Here is a 22,059-nt window from a genome sequence, read left to right as displayed (position 1 = left end):
TAAAAGTTAAACAACAATTTCTCATTTTTACAACATCATTTTTTTTTAGGGACCACATCACATTTGAAGCCACTTTGAGGGGTTTATATGATAGAAAATACCAAAAAAGTGACACCATTCTAAACCAGACCCCCTCAAGGTGCTCAAAACCACATTCAAGAAGTTTATTAACCTTACAGGTGCTTCACAGGAATTTTTGGAATGTTTAAAAAAAAATGACCATTTAACTTTTTTCACACAAAAATGACTTCAGATCAAAATTTTTTTTTTTACCAAAGATAACAGGAGAAATTGGACCACAAAAGTTGTTGTGCAATTTTTCCTGAGTACACAGATTCCACATATGTGCAGGTAAACCACTGTTTAGGCGCATGGGCGAGCTGGGAAGGGAAGGAGTGCTGTTTGACTTTTTCAATGCAAAATTGGCTGATATTGAGATCGGACGCCATGTCTTTTTTGGAGAGCCCCTAATGTGCCTAAACAGTGGAAACACCCCACAAGTGACACCATTTTCAAAACTAGAACCCCTAAGGAACTTATCAAGATGTGTGGTGAGCACTTTGAACCCCCAAGTGCTTCACAGAAGTTTATAATGAAGAGCAGAAAAAATAAAAAATATTTTTTCCACTTTTTGCCCTCAATTTTTTATTTTACCAAGGGTAACAGGAGAAATTGAACCATAAAAGTTGTTGTGCAATTTGTCCTGAGTACACTGATAACCCATATGTGAGGGTAAACCACTGTTTGGGCGCATGACAGAGCTCGGAAGGGAAGGAGTGCCATTTTACTTTTTCTTATTCTTATTGTTTTATAATACATAACAAAAACAAACATATCAACAGGTTCAAACAAGCAAACCATGTGGAATAGTAACTACTAAAATAGAGAATTGTGTAGTAACATGAAAACAAACAACTCTATGCAGTATCAACAGTAGTTTGCAATAGGCAATTGACCTGTTAAACTAAATCACAAGAAGGAGAAGAGAAAAGAGAAGAAATGTTTATTGGGACCAATAGGGACCATGAGGACAAATCACTAAGGCAGATGGAGTATGAACTATAATATCGGCATACTAAATATCGTAAAAGGATAAGCTAGCAATTATCTTAGCATATTTTGGTACATCGATGAGGATAAGAAGGATTCCCAATGAAACTATTTTGCAGCCACTTTGTTAGCTGCCTCTTGTGTATGGGCTATCAAGGATTCCATCCGGTGAACTGTAGCCACCTACCCAAACCATTCCTGTAGAGAAGGCGGGTCTAAGGACTTCCAATATCATGGAATTACCACCCTAGCAACCTGAAGAAGATGCTTCAACAACTATTTCTTAAAAGCATTCTTAGGCATGGGATTGACACTCCCGTCATTTCTTTAATTGCTTTAAGAACACCCTCCCTGAAGGCCGCCAAGGATGGGCATGCACACGATATATGCAACATCAAACCCACATGAGCCCCATATCGCCAGCACAGGTTGGATACTCCTAGGAATCATTTATGTAAGACCAAAGGTACACAATACCATCTAGATACTATTTGTCAGGAACACCGCACTACACTTGCTCACTGAGCCATTGCGCGTGTCCTGAGTACAGAAACAGTGCTAAAAGATACCTGTGGAGCAGGGCAGCAGAGGTGACGATGCGTGCTTCAGACTATCCATGTCAGGATCCTGTCAGCACCGGAAAGTAAAGATGCACAGGACCTGGGGACGCTGAAGTTAGCAAGCTGGCACAGGACCTATGGTCATGTGACTGCAAGGGGGCAGGGCTTAGCGTCCTGCTTTTAGAGATAACAGGATCCCATACAACACAGTCAGGCAAAATGGAGGTCACACACTGTACAGGCAAACGAGGCACAGGAGGGACAAACAGACGGGTGGTCAGACAAAGCCAAAGGTCATACACAAGAGGGCTATGAGGTACCAAGGGAACGAGCAGAGAGAAGTCGGGTCACAAGCAGAGAGTCATACACGAGAGGTAGCGCAGTACCAGAGGGACAGGCAGAACTCGTAACAGGGACAGAACCGGATCAAAACCAAACAAGCAAGCAAGATATCTGGCACAAGGCACACGTACGCACAAGGTCAACTAACTCAGCCGAGGGCAGGAGTATAACTGACACCGGACCTAGGTCCAGTGAGCATTAAGTAGCTGCCCTCTGACAGAGAGAGGCGGAACAATTAACCCCCAGTCTTGACCAGGACGGGCCAAAGTGAAACCCCGTCCTGGATCATGACACTATTGCAGAACTAGTTTCGTGAGCTTTAGTGACTATATTAGATTTATGAGAATGATGGAAACATTTATACCATTGTTATCTTGTAAAGGATTGATGGAGCTCCCTTTCCCATGCCTTACAAAAACGGGGAAGCATATCCGGATCACTGACTTTTTCAACGCAAAATTGGCTGGAATTGAGATCGGACGCCATGTCGCATTTGGAGAGCTCCTGATGTGCCTAAACAGTGGAAACTCCCCAAAAGTTTCACCATTTTGGAAACTAGACCCCCCAAGAAACTTATCTAGATGCGTTGTGAGCACTTTGAACCCCCAAGTGCATAGAATCATAGAATCATAGAATCGTAGAGTTAGAAGGGACCTCCTGGGCCATCTGGTCCAACCCCCTGCTCAAAGCAGGATTCGCTAAATCATCCCAGTCAGATGTCTGTCCAGCCTCTGTTTGAAGACTTCCATTGAAGGAGAACTCACCACTTCTCGTGGCAGCTTGTTCCACTCATTGATCACTCTAACTGTCAAAAAGTTTTTTCTAATATGTAATCTGTGTCTCCTCCCATTCAGTTTCATCCCATTGCTTCTAGTCTTTCCTTGTGCAAATGAGAATAAAGTTGATCCTTCTACAATGTGACAGCCCTTTAGATATTTGTAGACAGCTATTAAGTCTCCTCTCAGTCGTCTCTTTTGCAAACTAAACATTCCCAAATCCTGCAACCTTTCCTCATAAGACACGGTTTGCAGACCGGTCACCATTCTGGTCACTCTTTTCTGAACTTGCTCCAGTTTGTTGATGTCTTTTTTAAAATGTGGTGCCCAAAACTGGACACAATATTCCAGATGAGGTCTGACCAAAGAGGAGTAGAGGGAAATAATGACTTCACGTGATCTAGACTGTATGCTTCTGTTTATACATCCTAGAATTGCATTTGCCTTTTTTGCTGCTGCATCACACTGTTGACTCATATTCAGTCTGTGATCTATTAGTATACCCAAGTCTTTTTCACATGTGCTGTTGCTTAGCCCTATTCCTCCCATTCCGTATATGCTTTTTTCATTTTTATTGCCCAGATGTAGTACTTTGCATTTTTCCCTGTTAAAAACCATTCTGTTAGTTGCTGCCCACTTCTCCAGTTTATTTATATCTTTTTTAATCCTCTCTCTCTCTTCTCTAGTATTAGCTATCCCTCCTAGCTTTGTGTCATCAGCAAATTTAATCAGTTTACCCTCAATTCCTTCATCTAAATCGTTGATAAAGATGTTGAACAATACAGGGCCCAGGACAGAGCCCTGTGGTACCCCACTTGAGACATTCTTCCAACTGGATGTGCAGCTATTTATGACCACTCTTTGGGTCTGATCACTAAGCCAGTTATGAATCCACCTAACAGTTGCCTTGTCCATTCCACACTTAGTCATTTTTTCAATAAGGATTGTATGAGATACTTTGTCACATGCTTTGCTGAAGTCAAGATATACGATATCTACAGCATTTCCTTGATCCACCCAATCAGTGATTCCATCATAGAAGGAAATTAAGTTAGTCTGACATGACTTATTAATTACAAACCCATGCTGACTCTGTTTAGTCACTTCATTCTTATCCAGGTACTGACATACATGTTGTTTAATTATTTGTTCAAAGATCTTTCCTGGTATAGAAGTCAGACTCACCAGCCTATAGTTGCCTGGGTCCACCTTCTTCCCCTGATTGAAGATAGGAACAACATTTGCTCTTCTCCAGTCTTCTGGGACTTCTCCTGTTCTCTAAGAATTTTCAAAGATTATGGAGAGGGGTTCAAAAATTTCTTCTGCTATCTCCTTCAGTACTCTGGGGTGTAATTCATCTGGACCTGGAGACTTGAATTCATTTAGGTTAGCTAAGTGTTTCCTCACTATCTTTCTGTTTATAGATATCCTGGATTCTTCTATTCCCTTAATAGGACAGTGAAGAACAGTTGATGTTACATTTCCTTTCTGAGAGAAAACAGATGCAAAATAGGAATTTAAAAGTTCGGCCTTCTCAATATCCTGTCTTACCATTTCATCATTTTCATCCTGTAAAAATCCTATAGCATCTTTGACTTTTCTTTTACTTTTGATTGACATATCCCCAAAATCCTTTATTATTGCTTTTGACATCTCTTGCAAGCCTCAATTCTGCAGGTTCTGCAGACAGCATTATATTCTTCTTTCGATATGCCTCCCTCTTTTCATTTTATAAACATTTTTATTTCCTTTTTAGCATGTGCTTAAGTTCTGTGTTCATCCATCCTGGCTTCCTTAAATGCTTCCTATTCTTCCCTCTTTTCGGAATTGTTAACAATTGTGCTTTGAGAATTTCATTTTTCAAGATTTCCCATCCTTCCTGGACATTTTTGTCTTTAAGGATATCCAGCCATTGGATCCCCCCAATTCTCTTTCTGAATCCCTTAAAATCTGCCTTTCTGAAATCTAACCTTGACGTCTGAGTCTTCACAGGTCTTCCTCCTCTAGTTATCCAAAATTCTAAAATAGCATGGAATACTACTTTTGAGGCACAGTGCAAAGCTCAGAAGGGAAGAGGCGCCATATTGGAGTTCAGATTTTTCTTGAATGGTTTGAGGATGCCATATCACATTGGCAAAGCAGAGCCCCTGAGGTGCCATAACAACAGAAACCCCCTATATGTGAACTCATTTTACAAACTACACTACCCAAAGAATTCATCTAGCGGTGCAGTGATCATATTAACACCATGTGTCTCACAGAATTTTATACCACTGAGCGGTGAAGAAAGAATAACTTACATTTTTACCACTAAAATGTTGTTTTAGCCCCAAGTTTTTAATTTTTCTAAGGGCTAGTAGGATTTTTTTTTAGAACAAACTGAGGTCCATTTTTTCCTGAGTGTGCCAATACCCTAAATGTAAGGCTGGGGTCGCACTGCGTTATGGCAGTCCGTTAGACGGACTGCGTTACACCGCGGTATAACGCGGTGTAACGCAGTCCGTTAACACTGCCATTAACCCCCATTATCTGGAGCATTGCCAAAGCATGCCATAATCGGCATGTGCTAGCGATGTGCCGTCATTCAGTGACGGAGCCTCGGATGTGGGCTGTAGCGCCTGAGGCTCTGTCACCGCTAGCGAAGATGAATCATCTGTGCTAGCGGTATAGCATAACGCGATTGCGCCAGATTTTACTGTTATGGTTGCAGGTGCCATGACCCACGGGGAGAGCCCATGAGGTGCTAGAACAGCAGAACCCCCATAAGTGACCCCATTTTACAAACTACACCTCTCAACAAATTCATCTAGAGGTGCAGTGATCATATTGACACCATGGGTGTGTCACAGAATTTTATACCATTGAGCAGTGAAGACAAAATAGCTAAATTATTACAACCAAAATTTTGTTTTAGCCAAATATTTTACATTTTCACACAAGAAGTGTGTAACAATGGCACCAAAATTTGCCCCACAATTTTTAGTGAACGTGGCAATACCCCATATGTGGCTGTACTGTACTACTTAGCCAGACGGAGACTCGGGAGGAAGGAGCGCTATTTGCCTATTCAAGTGAATAGGTCTGTGCACATGTCAGTGTGTTTCCATGGACTGTTTTCAGCATTGGGCCACAAAACATCCCGCTCACGTGCATACGCATAACACACATGGATGTCATCCATGCGACATGCATCGGCTCTGGGGAAGAAGTGTAAGCACTGTTCCCCGGTGCCAGGTGCTGAACCCGGCTCTCATCATTCTCCCCTGCTTTGCCGGCGATCAGCGTGAGCAGGGAAGAATGATGAGCATTTAATCTAAGTGATAAAAGAGACAGAAGGCGGCGGCTGATGGGACTAATATTCTCATCCTACCGCTGCTGATAATAACAGTGACAGCAGGAGCAGCTGATGGGGGTATTCATCAGCCACTGCCTGCGCTATAAATAAATAAATGTAAAAACCAGCGTGGGTTCCCCTGTATTTTCTATAACCAGCCAGGCAAAATCACAGCTGGGAGCTGCAACCCTCAGCTGTCAGCTTCAGCAAGGCTGGTTATCGAGAATAGAGGGGTCCCCACGCTTTTTTAAATAATAATTTAAAAAAACAGCCTGGGGTCCCCCCATTTTTGACATCCAGCCTTGCTGAAGCTCACAGCTGGGGGCTGGCATTCTCATGTGATTCAGTCATGGTGCGGTGGTATTTGTCCCTTGTATGTGGCTTTATTGGTCATTTTAAAAATTGGATGATAAAAATATACCTAAAATTGCATTGTATATTTTAGCAAATGTTTAATAAGTTACAGTAGAGTATCGCCCTGGCAAAAGAGTCTACTTTGTCATGGTGATGGATTAAAAAATCTTTTGTCCAAAACAAAAGCTGCTGTTTATGTATGTGATCTGGTGATGGGAACTGTTAATGTATGATTGGTGAGGACATGGTGCAGAAGTGGAGCTTTTCCAAGAGAGGGTGGTGGGACTGTGGAAGGTTCGAGGGGTAGAGGCAGGGCTAGGGTGGGGCCTTTGTGGAGTTTCAAGGGGCCCCCAAAATTTTGCCAGTATGAGGCCCCGAAATTCCCAGTGTCAGCCTTGTTTATACCGTTTTGTGTGTGGTAAAATTGATAAAGCAGTTTTATTCTTCGGGTCAGTACAATTACAGCGATACCTCATTTATATCTTTTTTCATGTTTTGGTGCTTTTTTACAATAAAAACTCTTTTATAGAAAAAAAATAATTATTTTTGTATCACATTATTCTTAGAGCTATACCTTTTTTATTTTTCCACTGATAAACTTGTATGGTGGTTTGGTTTTTGCGGGACAAGATGACGTTTTCGGTGGTACCATGTTTATTTATATCAGTCTTTTGGATCGCGTGTTATTCCACTTTTTGTTCGGAGGTATAATGATAAAGCATTGTTTTTTGCCTACTTTTTATTTTTTTATGGTTTTCACTAAAGGGGTTAACTAGTGGGACAGTTTTATAGAACGATTCTTTGTGGACACAACGATACCAAATATGTATACTTTTATTGTTTAGATTTTTCTTCATTCAAATATTTAATTAGTGATAGAATATATATTAATTTTTTCATAATTATTATTGTTTTTAATATTTTTACAATTATTGAAAAAAATGTGTTTTTACTTTTTTCTAACTTTTTTACTTAGTCCCACTATTAGACAATCATTTTTTGCAGGCTGATTGCTTTTATAGCATGCAGATGAAGCAGCACTGACAGTGAGACTTCCTGATCATGCACTGTGCATGATTATCAAGTTTCTTCTCTCTGGTGACCCAGATGTCGTCATGACAACATCGGGACCCCGCATCACGGCGCAGGGTCTCTGATCCAAAGGCTATCAGCCTTCTGCAGGCTTCCTGAATGATGCAATCTTGTTCGATCGCAGCATTTCGGGGGTTAAAGTGCCAGGAGCAGTCTCCATGTGCGTGGCCGATCACGATAACGTTATATTCCGTACCTGGTCAGATATGCCCAGAACACATGGACGGAATATTACGTCAGATGTCAGAAAGCGGTTAAACCTGTTTAATTGTGAATTCCAGGAATGTTGAAAAATGTTGGTATCTCTCTATTTTAATCTTTTTTTTCCCCAGAATCCAGGATATTATGATATTGCTGCTGAAGACTTGGGGTTATGGCATGTTCCCAACAAGACACCACTGTCTAACTGGAGAAACACCGCTATTTTAAGATATCGCACAAACAACGGTTTCTTTTCCAAAGAAGGTGGTAATCTCTTCGGCCTATACAATGTAAGAAATGCCAATAACTCCATTATAAATGTCTACCTTAGTTCTATGTTTTACAACATTACAATTATTTGTAATTGGTCTTATTTCAAGCAATATAAAAATATAAATCAAAACACTGGATGTACTGTCTAAGGCATGAGTGAATTATATGGAGGACTTTCACATTTAGGAATGATTTGACATATCAGTATAAGGAGACTTCTAGGCCATGCAATGCTCCTCTGGGAAATTAAATATGCAAATAGCCTCTTCAGAAAGAAAAGGATTTGATCTCTGGAACCATCTATTGGAGACCCCAGTTAGAGGTCTCTCATTTAGCCAAATCAGATCTCCTTCTGTGTATTGAGGAGGAGCAGCATCCTGAAACACAAGTCTGCAAATAGAGTTTCCGGTTTGGCTTGTCATGTGACAAGGATTGTTAAAGTTCACCTGTCAGCAGTTTTGGCCAATATAAGATGCGGCTATCACCTTTCAGGGCTTATGTACAGCATTCTGTAATGCTGTAGCCAGCTCCAGGTTTTTGAGGGCCCCGGGCAAAAGAGTCTCAGTGGGCCCCTCCTTTAACACATACCATGATTCATGCCGTGTGGCATCCGTGGTGCCGGCCAAAAATGGACTTGTCTCCGTGTGGATCACACGGACACGCATGTGATCCACATGGACACACGCTCTGTGGCAAAACACGTTCATGTGAAGGAGGCTATTGATTATTAGTGTACGTATGAAAGAAAGATGAGAAAGAAAGAACAGAGAGAGACAGAGAACAGAAAGAAAGAAAGAAAGAAGGGAAAGAAAGAACAGAGAAAGAAAGAACAGAGAGAAAGAAAGGAAGAACAGAGAGAGAAAGAAAGAGCAGAGAGAGAAAGAAAGAACAGAAAAAGAAAGAAAGATTAGAGAAAGAAAGAGGGGAAAGAGAAAGAAAGAATGAGCAGGGTGAAAGAAAGAACAGAAAGAAACAGAAAGAGGGGAAAGAAAGAAAGAACAGAGAGAGAAAGAAAGAGGGGAAAGAAAGAACAGAGAGGGGGAAGAAAGAAATAAAGAAAGAAAGAGTGGACAGAAAAAAAGAACAGAGAAAGAAGGAAAGAGGGAAAAAAGAACAGAGAGGGAAAGAGAAAGAGTGGACAGAGAAAAAGAACAGAGAGAAAAAAGAAAGAGGGGAAAGAAAGAACAGAGAGATAGAGAGAAAGAAGGGAAGGAACAGAGAGAAAGGAAGAAAGAAAGGGACAGAAAGAACAGAGAGAGAGAAAGATGGGAAAGAAAGAACAGAGAGAAAGGAAGAAAGATCAGAGAGAGAAAGACAGATCAGAGAAAGAGAAAGAGAGGAAAGAAAGAGCAGAAAGAACAGAGCAAAAGAAAGAACAGAGAGAAAGAAAGAGAGGGGAAAGAAAGACAGAGCAGAGAAAGAGTGGAAAGAAAGAGGGGAAGAAAGAAAGAACAGAGCGAGAGAAAGAGGAAAGAACTTAGAGAAAGAAAGAAAGAAAGAGGGGAAAGAAACAAATAACAGATAGAGAGAAAGAGAGGAAAGAAAGAAGAGAGAAAGAAGAAATAAAGAACAGAGAAAGCGAAGGAACAGAGATAGAAAAAAAAGACGGGAAAGAAATAGAAAGAAAGAACAGAGAGAAAGAAAGAAGGGAAGAAATAAGAGATAAAAAAGAAAGAGGGGAAAGAAAGAACAGAGAGAGAGGGGAAGGAAAGAAAGAACAGAGAAAAGGAAAGAAAAATAACAGTGAGAAAGAGTGAACAGAAAAAAAGGACAGAGAGAAAGAAACAAAGAAAGAAAGAAAGAGGGGAGAGAGAAAGAAAGAGGGGAAAGAAATAAAGAAAGAACATCAAAAGAAAAAACAGAGAGAGAAAGAGGGGAAAGAAAGAAGCCGATCCCGCTGTTCACGCTGTCGGAGGACACGGTGATGGTTCTGAAGCATTCCCTGAAGTGCCTCCATAGTTCCGTCAAAATCTCCTCCCGAAATGACCTCATTTCCGGTCAGTTCCAGCACGTCACTTCCAGTAGAATGTCACGTGCGAGTTTTAAAGTGCTCTTTGGGGCTCCACCGTGTAATCCTGTGTCCATAGGAAAAGTAAGCTCCCGGCTGGGGCAGTCTCTCTATCAAAATCGTGATTGTCCCGCTGGATCCGGGACAGTTGGGAGTTATGAATGCTCCTCCCCATACACCTCGTACACGCACGGCTCCGCACACCTCATAACACACACGGTTCTGGTTTGTATGCCTCGTACACACATGGCTCTGCTCTGTACACCTTGTACACACACAGCTCCACTCCATACACACGCGGTTTCACTCCGTCCACACTCGGCTCTGCTCCGTAAACACACGGCTCAGCTCCGTAGTTTACTTTACACACAGGGCTCCATTCCGTACACCTCGTACACACAGCTCCACTCCGTACACCTCATACACACATGGCTCCACTCTGTAAACATCCGGCTCCGTAGTTTACTTTACACACAGGGCTCCATTCCATACACCTTGTACACAAGCAGCTCCGCTCCGTACACCTCGTACACCGTACACACGCAGCTCCGCTCATCTCGTACACATGCAGCTCCGCTCCGTACACCTCGTACATATCCGGCTCCGCTCCGTACACCTCGTTCACAAGGCTCCGCTCTGTACACCTCGTACACACATGGCTCTGCCCTGTACACCTCTTACACATACAGCTCCAGGCTTCACTCCGTACACCTCGTACACATGTGGCTCGGCTCTGCACACCTCGTACACACGCAGCTCCGCACACCTTGTACACATGCAGCTCCGCTCTGTACACCTCGTACACACATGGCTTCTCTCTGTACACCTCGTACACACACTGCTTCGCTCCGTACACCTTGTACACAAACGGCTCCGCTCCATACACCTCGCACACACATGGCTACGCTCTGTACACCATGTACCCACGCAGCTCTGCTCTGTACACCTCGTACACACATGGCTCCTCTCTGTACACCTCATACACACACGGCTTCGCTCCGTACACCTCGTACACACACATCTCCGTTCCGTACACCTCGTACACACATGGCTCCGCTCCGTACACCTCGTACACACATGGCTGTGCTCTGTACACGTCATACACATGCGGCTCCTCTCCGTACACCTAGTACACACGCTACTCCACTCCGTACACCTTGTACACACGTGGCTCCGCTCCGATCACCTCCTCGTACATACGCGGCTCCGCTCCAGTACACCTCGTACACACACGGCTCTGCTCCATACATATCCCGCTCTGCTCCGTACACCTCATACACACGGCTCCGCTCCGTACACCTCATACACACACGGCTCTGCTCCGTACACCTCGTACACACATGGCTCCGCTCTGTACACCTCGTACAAACATGGCTCCACTTCAGACACCTTGTACACACATGGCTCCGCTCTGTACACCTCGTACACACGCGGCTCCGCTCCGTACACCCCGTACACACGCGGCTCCGCTCCATACACTTCGTACACACACGGCTCCGCTCCGATCACCTCCTCGTACACACACGGCTCCGCACCGGTACACCTCGTACACGCACGGCTCTGCTCCGTACACCTCGTACACAAGCGGCTCCACTCCATACACCTCGTTCACACACAGCTCTGCTCCATACACACACAGCTCTGCTACATTGCCCCTGTAAACCCCCCTGACCCCACACATAAACTTCCCGGACCCTCATCCAGTACCATGACAACCTGCACAGCAGAGTCCTGCAGACACGGCTTCTGATCATGTGACCACTGACTCTTCCCCTCCTGTGACCTCATCACAGGTCCTGTGCCAGAAGAGAACATAGCCTAGCGATTACTAATTGCTGGCTACAGTGGCTCACGGAGAGGACGAAGGATGGGGTCGGTGCATGGGGGGCGTGGCGGCGGGTACCCAGACAGCATGAGTGGGCCCCCCGGTCTCGCCAGGGCCCCGGCACTTGCCCGGGTGCGCCGGGTGCTGACACTGGCCCTGTGTATAAAAGCCCCCAACCCAACCTGAAAAAAAAGTTTTATTATACTGAACTGCGGTGCCATCCAGTTCGAGCGAGGGGTGTTGCTGGTCTTGGTCCGGCACCTTCCATCTTCTTATGATCTCCGCTCTCATGCTTGCTTCTTGTGAATGACACGACCCTGCATCATCAACAGAGGCTGGCTGACATCGTGCTCCTGCGCAGGCGTACTTATCTGCCCTGTTGAGGGCAGAGCAAAGTACTGCAGTGCGCAGGTGGCGGAGCTCTTTGACCTTTTCAGGCGCCTGCGCACTGCAGTACTTTGCTCTGCAAGCAGGAGGGCAACGATCATAAGAAGAAGGGAAGCACCAGACCAAGACCAACAACACCCATCGAACCAGACCGCCCTGCAGGTATGTATAATAAAACTTATTTTTCAGTTCTTCCAGGTCGGGTTGGGGGTTTATATACAGAGTTATAGAATTCATAGTCTTGAAATGTGATGGCTGCATCTTATATTAGCCAAAACTGCTGACAGGTTCCCTTTAAATGGTCGATATTGACTTATATGATTTTTCCATCCAATTGATGGTGCCAGACATCAAACACTCTTCCTTCTAAAGAGGCTATTTGCACATTTTGGAACCGTAATCCTGTATAATTTTGGCATTATTTAGGTACTAAGCACCTACTGTATACAACACAACATTCTCAAAATAGTAATGATCATTGTAGACAGAATAATGTTTTGGGCCCTTTAATTCGGAGAAGATGGGAGGGTTATGGGTCCTTAGATCCCCATCAATTGCTCAAAAGACCTCTTAGAAGTGTGTAACTTAGATGTGACTTTTTACTGTGCAATTTTAAGAGGTGTAAAGGAAATGATAAGTGGTTTTCCTAATATTTTAAAAATATAAATATGAAAATTGTAACTTAGATTTTAATTCAGCCCCCTGTAGCCTGATACCTTGTAGGACCACCATTTGCTGAAATTACTGCAGCAAGTCTTTTTGGGTAAGTCTCTACCAGCTTTGCACATCTAGAGGCAAAAACTTTTGCGCATTCGTTTTTGCAAAAAAATGTCTGTGAACAGCAATTTTAAAGCCTGTCTGAACTTTGACTGAGCTAAATATTGAGAGCTAGATATCTTCTGGCGATATCTTCTGGCGAGGATGAGTGAACACTGTCATTTCTTGCAACACAGCACACTCCACTAGGTGGTACAGCAGTGACTGCACTACAGCAACTTGACTAGATGAGAGTTGAGTTGTCACACAAAGGAATGACTGGGAGTATACGCCTGTTTCCTCAACACCAAAAAAAGAAAAAAAAAAACAAAGAGAAAAATGAATAGGGCCAGCACTCCTTTAGCACTGAATTAGAGTACTGTAAAGAATAGGAGTACATAAATACCTTATGTATCCAATACACAAACACATACATGAATTATGTGTCAGTAATAAATGAGCAATAACCATAAATATAAAAGTAATAAACAGCTGTAAATATTAAAAAAGTAAGTTACTTAGCTAACATTTTAACATGTGATCAAAAACTGGAAAAGCCATCCAACCACATCACGGTGTAGCTATATATGTCATGATCCATGCTGGATTATGACAGATAAAAGCACTAGTAACCTTTTTTTTTCCTTTGAGCTGGTTGCTAAGAGAGTGTTTTGCCCTCGGTGGCCATTTGGGTCATTACACAGTGGTGTCTTTGTTCTAGCTTGCCCCGGTGGTGGTTAGTGTTATTGCACATGATAATAAAGCAGGTGTGATTGCTGGCTTACTTATATAAGAGTGTCAGGTGGTTGCAATCACGGTTGGTGATATTGCCCATTTCCAACCAAGACTGGTGAAGGAAAGAACTACAGAGAGCAGCTCAGGGGAGCTCTGGTGTAAAGTCTGGTGAAGGAAGGAATTACAGAGAGGTGTTCCTTGCAGCTCTGACAAAGCTTGGAGAAGTAGCAGCTATTCTGGAGGAAAGCTGCATTCTGGTGGTGGACTCTGTTGCTGGGAGCAATAGCAACAGAGCAAAGCTAAGTGGTGTTTCCCTGTTTGTATTTTTCCCTGGTGTGTATTAGTACAGTGGTGGGGCCAGTGCCTGCACCACCCAGCTCCCTAGCAAGGGATAGGTGTAGGGTGTGCTAGGATGACAGGTTCCGGCTTGGCGACAGGTGAGGAGCCTGTATAGGGAACGTTAGGAGTGTGAAGGACACTGACTCAGGGGAGTGCAGGAGGTCTCCACGTCCCCATTCCCTATTGCAGGGCCCACCATTGTAACTGTTTCCCCTTCCCCCGTGTCTTGTTGTCTTAGTTACCGGCCTGCGGGTCATGTCACACAGGACGGGTCCACATGACAATATATGGATGGATCTTCAATACAATAATCAGTCATTATGATCCCTGACCTGCCATTATGGTGGCAGAGGAGCTTTGCAGAATACTGACTCAAACTGACTGTGTCGCTGTCAGGGGTATCATATTCCTGCTGTAACTGAGATAAGTGAAGAGCCATATATTATATTATGCCCTCCACTTCCTCCCACTATTTTACTTTCCAGAAGCAAAGAAGGCCAGAAGTGACATACGTTTGCCTGCACGCTGGTAGCAGTGCTGGCTGTGCTGTTAGTGTCTACCATATTCTTAGACTTGAATTGTGTTTTCTTTCTTTTGCTACCCCGTCTGTTGCCAGTGCCACTTTACTTTGGCCATTCATTTTGCACACAAGGATTATAACCACACTTATCAAAACCTTGACAAATTAGAATGAACAAGAAATATTAGATAGGGTACACATACAGCAAATATAACATTTTATTTGATTCCTAAAAAATATTTGCTTGATTTTCTCACAGAAATACCCAGTGGTGTACAATGTTGGAGCCTGCCCCACAAATAATGGACCCGCTTTTCCTGTGGTGTATGACTACGGCAGTGCTGAGAAGTCAAAATCATACTTTTCACCAAATGGACAAAGTAAGATAACATCCAAATGTACCATAAGATGACCGAGATTATGGTTATGAATATGAACTTTAATCAAATTTTCTGTATTTCTGCAGAAGAGTTAATTGGGGGTTATGTCCAGTTCCGTGTTATTAATAACGAAAGAGCTCCTCTGGCGTTGTGTCCAGGTATAAAGGTGACAGCATGCAATGCAGAACATGTAAGTATTAACAGTGCATCACATAATGTTTTGAATAAATATTTTGGTCCTTGCTCTATTTTTTTAACATATGCAAATGAAGTAAATTAAATTCCCGTGTCAGCAACCCTTATTAAATCGAATGGTTCACCACAAGCTGCCAAATATTCTTAAACCTACACTAATAAAATGCAATTGATAAATTGTCATCTAAGTCACTTTTCTTATTTATTTTGTGGCATCTGTTGCTGTTTTTGCTAAAATTCTTTAAAAAATCGTGCACGTACTTCATAAATTTCGTGCAAAGTCAAAACTGGTATTTATTTTTGCATTTAACTGTTTTGTAACTCTTTAGAACCAAAAGACACACATTTTGGAAAAAGTTGTAAACATTGTACAAAAAATTGCTTAAAAGGGGACATTTTCTCAAAAAAAATTGCAACTTTTTGAAAAATTCCAAATGATAATTCAAAAACATCTGGAAAGCCTAAAGCCTCGCCACAATGAAGGACTAAAAAAAGTTAAAAAAAAAAAAGCAAACAAATATAAATAATTTATTACCCCCGCTATAACTGAATTAAAAATAAAGAAATAAAAAATACACTTAGAGTGCCTTGAGAAAGTATTCATTCCCCATGAAATTTATCACATTTTTTCACATTACACCCACAAATGTAAATATACTTTTTTTGGACTGTGACGTACATTTCTATTCAGCCTCCTGAGTCAATACTTTATAAGGCCACCTTTCACTGCAATTACTGCTGTGAGACTTTTGGGGTATGTCTCTACCAGCTGTGCACATCTAGAGTTTTAAATTTTAGTCATACGGCTATGTTGACATGTGTATAAAAAAAGTTATGGCACTTGGAAGAAGGGGAGGAAAACGAAAATGCAAAAAGGTAAAATCCCTTGGTTGAGAAAGGATTTAAAAAAATGCAAATTAAAAAATAAGTTGCAAATTAAAAAAAGCACAAAATTAGACAAAAATGGCAAAAAAGTAATGATGACTTGGCCCTTAAGAAACTGTAGATATACAGTACAGACCAAAAGTTTGGACACACCTTCTCAATCAAAGCGTTTTCTTTATTTTCATAACTATGAAAATTGTAGATTCACTCTGAAGGCATCAAAGCTATGAATTAACACATGTGGAATTATATAATTAACAAGAAAGTGTGAAACAACTGAAAATACTGTATGTTCTTCAAAGTAGCCACCTTTTGCTTTGATTACTGCTTTGCACACTCTTGGCATTCTCTTGATGAGCTTCAAGAGGTAGTCACTGGAAATGGTTTTCACTTCACAGGTGTGCCCTGTCAGGTTTAATAAGTGGGATTTCTTGCCTTATAAATGGGGTTGGGACCATCAGTTGTGTTGTGCAGAAGTCTGGTGGATACACAGCTGATAGTCCTACTGAATAGACTGTTAGAATTTGTATTATGGCAAGAAAAAAGCAGCTGAGTAAAGAAAAACGAGTCGCCATCATTACTTTAGGAAATGAAGGTTAGTCAGTCCGAAAAATTGGGAAAACTTTGAACCCCAAGTTCAGTGGCAAAAACCATCAAGCGCTACAAAGAAACTGGCTCACATGAGGACCACCCAGGAAAAGAAGACCAAGATTACACCTGTGAAGTGAAAACCATTTCCGGTGACTACCTCTAGAAGCTCATCAAGAGAATGCCAAGAGTGTGCAAAGCAGTAATCAAAGCAAAAGGTGGCTACTTTGAAGAACCTAGAATATAAGACATGTTTTCAGTTGTTTCACACTTTTTTGTTAACTATATAATTCCACATGTGTTAATTCATAGTTTTGATGCCTTCAGAGTGAATCTATAATTTTCATTGTCATGAAAATAAAGTAAACTCTTTGAATGAGGTGTGTCCAAACTCTTGGTCTGTACTGTATATGGCACTCCTTTTAAAGGAGAACATGGTGCTTGAATAGGGATCCAGTCCATATAATAAGAAAGAGAAACTTGGCACTTTTATTTTGCAGTAAATGAGCAAAAGTTTTTTCAATGGCAATCCAAAACAATATAACAACCAGGTTGTAATTGTAAATATATATCGTGAGGGTAACTCTAGAAAAAAGGAGGAAGACAACCTGTTTGGTGCACATAAATGCAAGAATATGCCTCCGATGTAAGTAGCCCCTTAAGATACAGGAATTCAAGGGAGAGACACACACATACACATAAACCTGATCATGTGTTGCAATAATATGGTTATACTAGTATTGAGGACACAATTGTTCACTGGTAGATTAGATGTCCATGATCAATCACTGTGCATATAAGAGACATACATATAAATAAATAATATGCACCTCAATTAAAATAATGATATTATTGCGCTAAGACCAGGATCACACTACCGTGTGTGATGCGAGAAATTTGCATAAGTCTCTCGCATAAACACCTGACGCTACCACTGGCACTCAGGGCTGGAGCTGGGGCTGCATGTATTTCTATGCAGCTGCAGCTCCTGTCCTGAGTGCCAGCGGCAGCGCCGGGTGTTGAGATGAGAGACTCGTGCGAGTTTCTCGCATCACACACGGTAGTGTGATCCCGACCTGATACCAAGGATCTGATTGTCCGTAAAAGGAGATATTGTCTGTGAACACTCACTATGCATCCGATGATCCTGTATTGGGAGCGAGGCAAAAAAATGGACACAGAGGCATAGAACGCTGTGAAGATCATCATGGAGTCCCAGCCGGAGGCTCAACCGGAAGCTTCTGGTAGACTGCGTGTGGGAGCAAATGGCGTGTTCTCAAAAATGAAAGATCTATGGGAAATAGCCTCTTTAAATCAATATTTAAAATGAGCACATTCCGAAAAGACTTGATTGTCCAAAAAAAACAAACTGACAGGTAATTTTGGAATTCCCGTTATTCAGCAAGAATGGCATAGTATGTTTTTTGATTTTTCTAAGAAAAATGTTTAATTCATTCAGAAAAAATGAGATAAATACATAAAATGGATCATACTATCAGAGACCTCTTTAATAGACTTCAACCATTTAAACAAATAGAAGTCTCAAATATTTCCAATAATATTCTGCATCGCATCAAAAATAAAGAAAATTAAATTCTTGATAAAAAACATGAAAAAATTTAGGAGAGCTATCGTTCCATTTGATGAACATTTTCTAAATAACATATTTTGCAATGATGATTTGGGTATAGCAGCCAAATTCATTGCAGTGGATGAATACCGGATCTCTATGTACAAATCATGCAGATTTTTGGATTTTTCTCCATAGGACAATTACAGTGAGGAGGCCCTTCTAGAGTCTGATGAATTATCAGCCCCTCTAATATCTGGATCTTGCTTTAACTCCTTGCCTTTGTCTCCCATTATGACAGTGTCAAAAAAATTGGAAGCTAATCATATTAACACTGGCCATCACAATAAGCATAAAAATGACAAAAAAAATCCATAAAACCTAATGGACTCAACAAATGTATTATTTTTGAGGGTTGTGATTCCATTACCTCAGAGGAGATCCCTGATGACAATATGTGTGGAGCACCCAATACTCACATCGGTTTAACTCTAGATGGGGATTCCACATCCACGAATGAGACCATGGAACCATAAACCCCAACCAAAACACCTTTACCAAGTGTACACCACTATTTTCCCACTAAATCCAACACTATAAGCAAGCTGACTATCCTTCAAAACAATATTAAGAAAACCCACTCTGAAAAGCTAGCCTCGAGAGGGGCATGTTTAAAAGCAAGGGTCAGTCTAAATTACACCTCAATAAAGGGGAAGAAACGCTGACCGCAGCATGTCAATTTCTCTTGTTAGCGTCCCCAAGAGAAATTACATCACCTGGTTAGTCTAGGCCTACAAGCACGGTGTTTCTCTCAGCATACGTCCTGACTTCCTAGCGCAAAATATGTTCCCGCCTTGTCACTCAAGCCTTTTATATGGGGTAGCTGTGCCACAGACATTACCTGACCCAGTGGTCTTCTTAGACCCTTCCTTCCCGCAACACTTCCATTATCCTTTAATTCAGCAGGGTTCCGTTTGAACAGTGGGTGGCTGTCTTGAATCTCATCTTCCACGGCAAACCCACTACACACAAAAAAGCACCACGTCTGCACAAAGTATTTGCATGACCCCTATAAAGAAACAATATGGACCTTTACCCATTACAGGGCCGTTGACTCTTGCGCTAGGTTAATTGGACCTGTGGAACGGCAGTACAGTGCCCACATTCTTGTTTAAATCTCAGTCATAATAGGTTATGGCACCTGAAACAGTATGAACTCAGTATGTCATAACAGTAATAGAGTTCAAGGAGATGTCTTCTAGAAAGGGTGGTGATAATGCTCCTCCAGGAATCTCCTTAGACCCTTTTATGATTGGGCACCATCAAGTGATAATGAAATTTGTAACAGATATTTATTTTTGTTTAATACATTTGCAGCACTGTATTGGAGGAGGTGGATATATGCCTGAAGGAAATCCTAAGCAGTGTGGAGATTTTGCATCTTTTGACTGGGATGGTAATGGAAAACATGCAGGTTGGAGTTCAAGCAGAGAAATAACTGAAGCGGCCGTCCTTCTTTTCTATCGTTAGTTTAATTATACTTTTCATCTGAAATTTACAAAAGTAGAGCAAAGTAATTCCTGGGAATTGTATTAAATATTCAAAACAATAAAATAATTGCATAACAATGTACATTACCATGGAATCAATGGAGTTCTAAAAATAAATAACAATAATAACAATAACCATGATTTCAGAGCGAATAAAGATTTACACTTACATCAATAAAAACAATATTTCTGCAAGTAAGGTACCTTTCATACTTCCTATTTTTACACACTGTACGTGTGCATATTATATTCTATGGAACTAATCACAAGAACTGGAAGATCTGCAGCAATTGGACCAGAGATTTTATCCAATCTGCAGCAAGTAGCCCAGTAAGTGACATATCACTGGAATCAGAGTCACTGCCATTAAATCATGCTTCTCACACTGCGGGGGGCTTATTATCAAAGGAGGTTAATTGGAGCGTTGCTATATCACACAGGAGAACAATTCTCATATAGAGGCACAATAAGGAGTCATTTACCATAAGGAGGGTTGCGGGTCATTATTATAAGAAGGTGTGGCGCCCCTGAGGCTTCAGTCGCCACAGAGGTACTGCACCTTCTCCTAAGGTGTAGTGCCCCACCATCCAGGTAAGGTGGGAACTCCTGACCACACTCCACACCTGCATTCCACACACAGGATAGTTCAGTGGGGCCACCTAACAGCTTCAGGCTGGGGGTTAGCAGAGCACCCCTCGTGGAACCCTGCTTCGTAACACGAGATGTGCTGGGAGGTGGGTGGAGTGAGATGATATAAAAGAGTGGGAAGAGTGAGAGTTAGGAGAGAGTTAGTTAGTGAGAGAAGAGAGAAGATGGGTGTCTGAAGGACGTGCTGCAGCAGGTCCCAGTGATCTGGGCTGCTGGCACGAGAAAAACCAGAGAAAGAGACTGATAAGACTGATAACCTAACCTTCCATAAGAGAGATAGAACAGATTGGAACGAAGGAGAATAGAAGGATGGTGGGAAGCAGGTTGAAGAAAGATAGAGAACCCTTCCAGTCCAGAGAGCGCAAAGGCCGGGGCCCGGTCCCCGAGGTTGATTGGATCATTATGTCCGGCAACAGACACCGGAGGAGTAGTGAGCCGCTAACGCCTTGCTCCCATCATAGACTTGGGACACAACAGCAACTGAATAGATAGCCGGGACACAGTGAGGAGTCCCCGAAGCAGGCTACAGCTGTCTGTCATACAAGTAAAGACTAGGAACACCTAGAGAGAGGCATTCCAGGGTAACAAAGTACTGGAGTGCTTCGCACCTAAAGGCGCATTGGAGGAGTCGTTCAGTAAGGTACATGTTGGCGGAGTGTGGAAGGGAGAATCCTATCCTGCCTGGAGGTTGGCTGGAGCCCTGACCTGGAGAACACGGTACGGAGGCAGGCAGTTGAGTGTACTGCAAACAGTGAGTAAAGCTTTGGAACTGCATACTCTGGTGTCCTCCAGTTATTCCAGCACCGCTACACCTGAGTAACAACATCTATACCATTCTGCGCCTCTCCTCATCCATTGCACCTACACTGCCCTGGGACTACAGCTCCACCTGTGGGGACCTATACCATCTTTGCAGCACCACACCATCAGTCCCAGGGGATCTGCATGCAGCGTTGGCTCAACATCTTACTTGCCAAACACCATGAGTGGCGTCACAAACTATTCTAATAAACTTTAACACCATTACCATCACCGCCATTGATATTGGGCGCCCAGAGCCACGGACCGGGTCACCGCTGCTGTGACACACTCCCGCCTTGACACCGGCCCGGTACCGAGTACTCCGCTCCCCTGGGTGTGTGAGGGCGACCCAAAGGCATAATGGGGGGGGGCAATATCATAAGAAAGCTCACTGGGGTCATCATCCAAAGGAGGCATACTAGGAGGTAATTATTATAAGGAAAATAAAATGAAGTCATTATTATAAGCAAAGACAAGGGGGAGGTAATTATTAAAATGAAGCACAACCTGGGGACATTATCAAAAGGAGACACACATTATTATAAGGAGGCACATGGGAGAGGAACATCATAGAGAAGCACACTGGAGATATAATTATTTTAAGGCAGCACTTTGGGGGTGGTCATTATCATAAGGAGAAACACTGAGGGGAGGGTATTATGAGGAGGCTCATTTGGGAGCGGGAATGGTAGGGTCAATATCATAAGTAGGCACATTAGGGGGTAATTGTAAGGAGGTACACTGGAGGTTCATCATCATAAGGAGGCCCATGGGAGGGAGGTCATCATAAGGAGGCAAATTGTGGGTATCATGATCCAATGGAGGCACACTGAGTGGAGGTTTATTATTAAAGAGGTACATTGTGGGGGGATCATTATCATAAAAAGGCA

The 22,059-nt window shown here is 42.4% G+C and overlaps 1 protein-coding gene across 2 annotated transcripts in view; it reads left to right on the top strand.

The window, feature by feature from the left end:
• Window positions 1-19,919, top strand: part of LOC141098264 (intelectin-1-like) — a 106,528-nt gene extending 86,609 nt beyond the window's left edge. For both annotated transcript variants that reach the window (XM_073585898.1, XM_073585899.1), the window contains 4 exons: window positions 7,841-7,999; window positions 14,812-14,932; window positions 15,019-15,122; window positions 19,548-19,919. In XM_073585898.1, coding sequence (XP_073441999.1) covers window positions 7,841-7,999; window positions 14,812-14,932; window positions 15,019-15,122; window positions 19,548-19,700 — 537 coding nt within the window. In that variant the 3' untranslated portion in view covers window positions 19,701-19,919. The remainder of the gene's footprint in view (window positions 1-7,840; window positions 8,000-14,811; window positions 14,933-15,018; window positions 15,123-19,547) is intronic.
• The last annotated feature ends 2,140 nt before the right edge of the window (window positions 19,920-22,059 follow it).

The sequence above is a fragment of the Dendrobates tinctorius genome, unplaced genomic scaffold (assembly GCF_039654945.1).
Source record: "Dendrobates tinctorius isolate UK_male_01 unplaced genomic scaffold, ASM3965494v1 ptg000089l, whole genome shotgun sequence".
In the NCBI taxonomy this organism is placed as follows: Eukaryota; Metazoa; Chordata; class Amphibia; order Anura; family Dendrobatidae; genus Dendrobates; species Dendrobates tinctorius.
The sequence above is the reverse complement of the archived record's forward strand: the minus strand, read 5'-3'. Positions and strand labels throughout refer to the sequence as shown.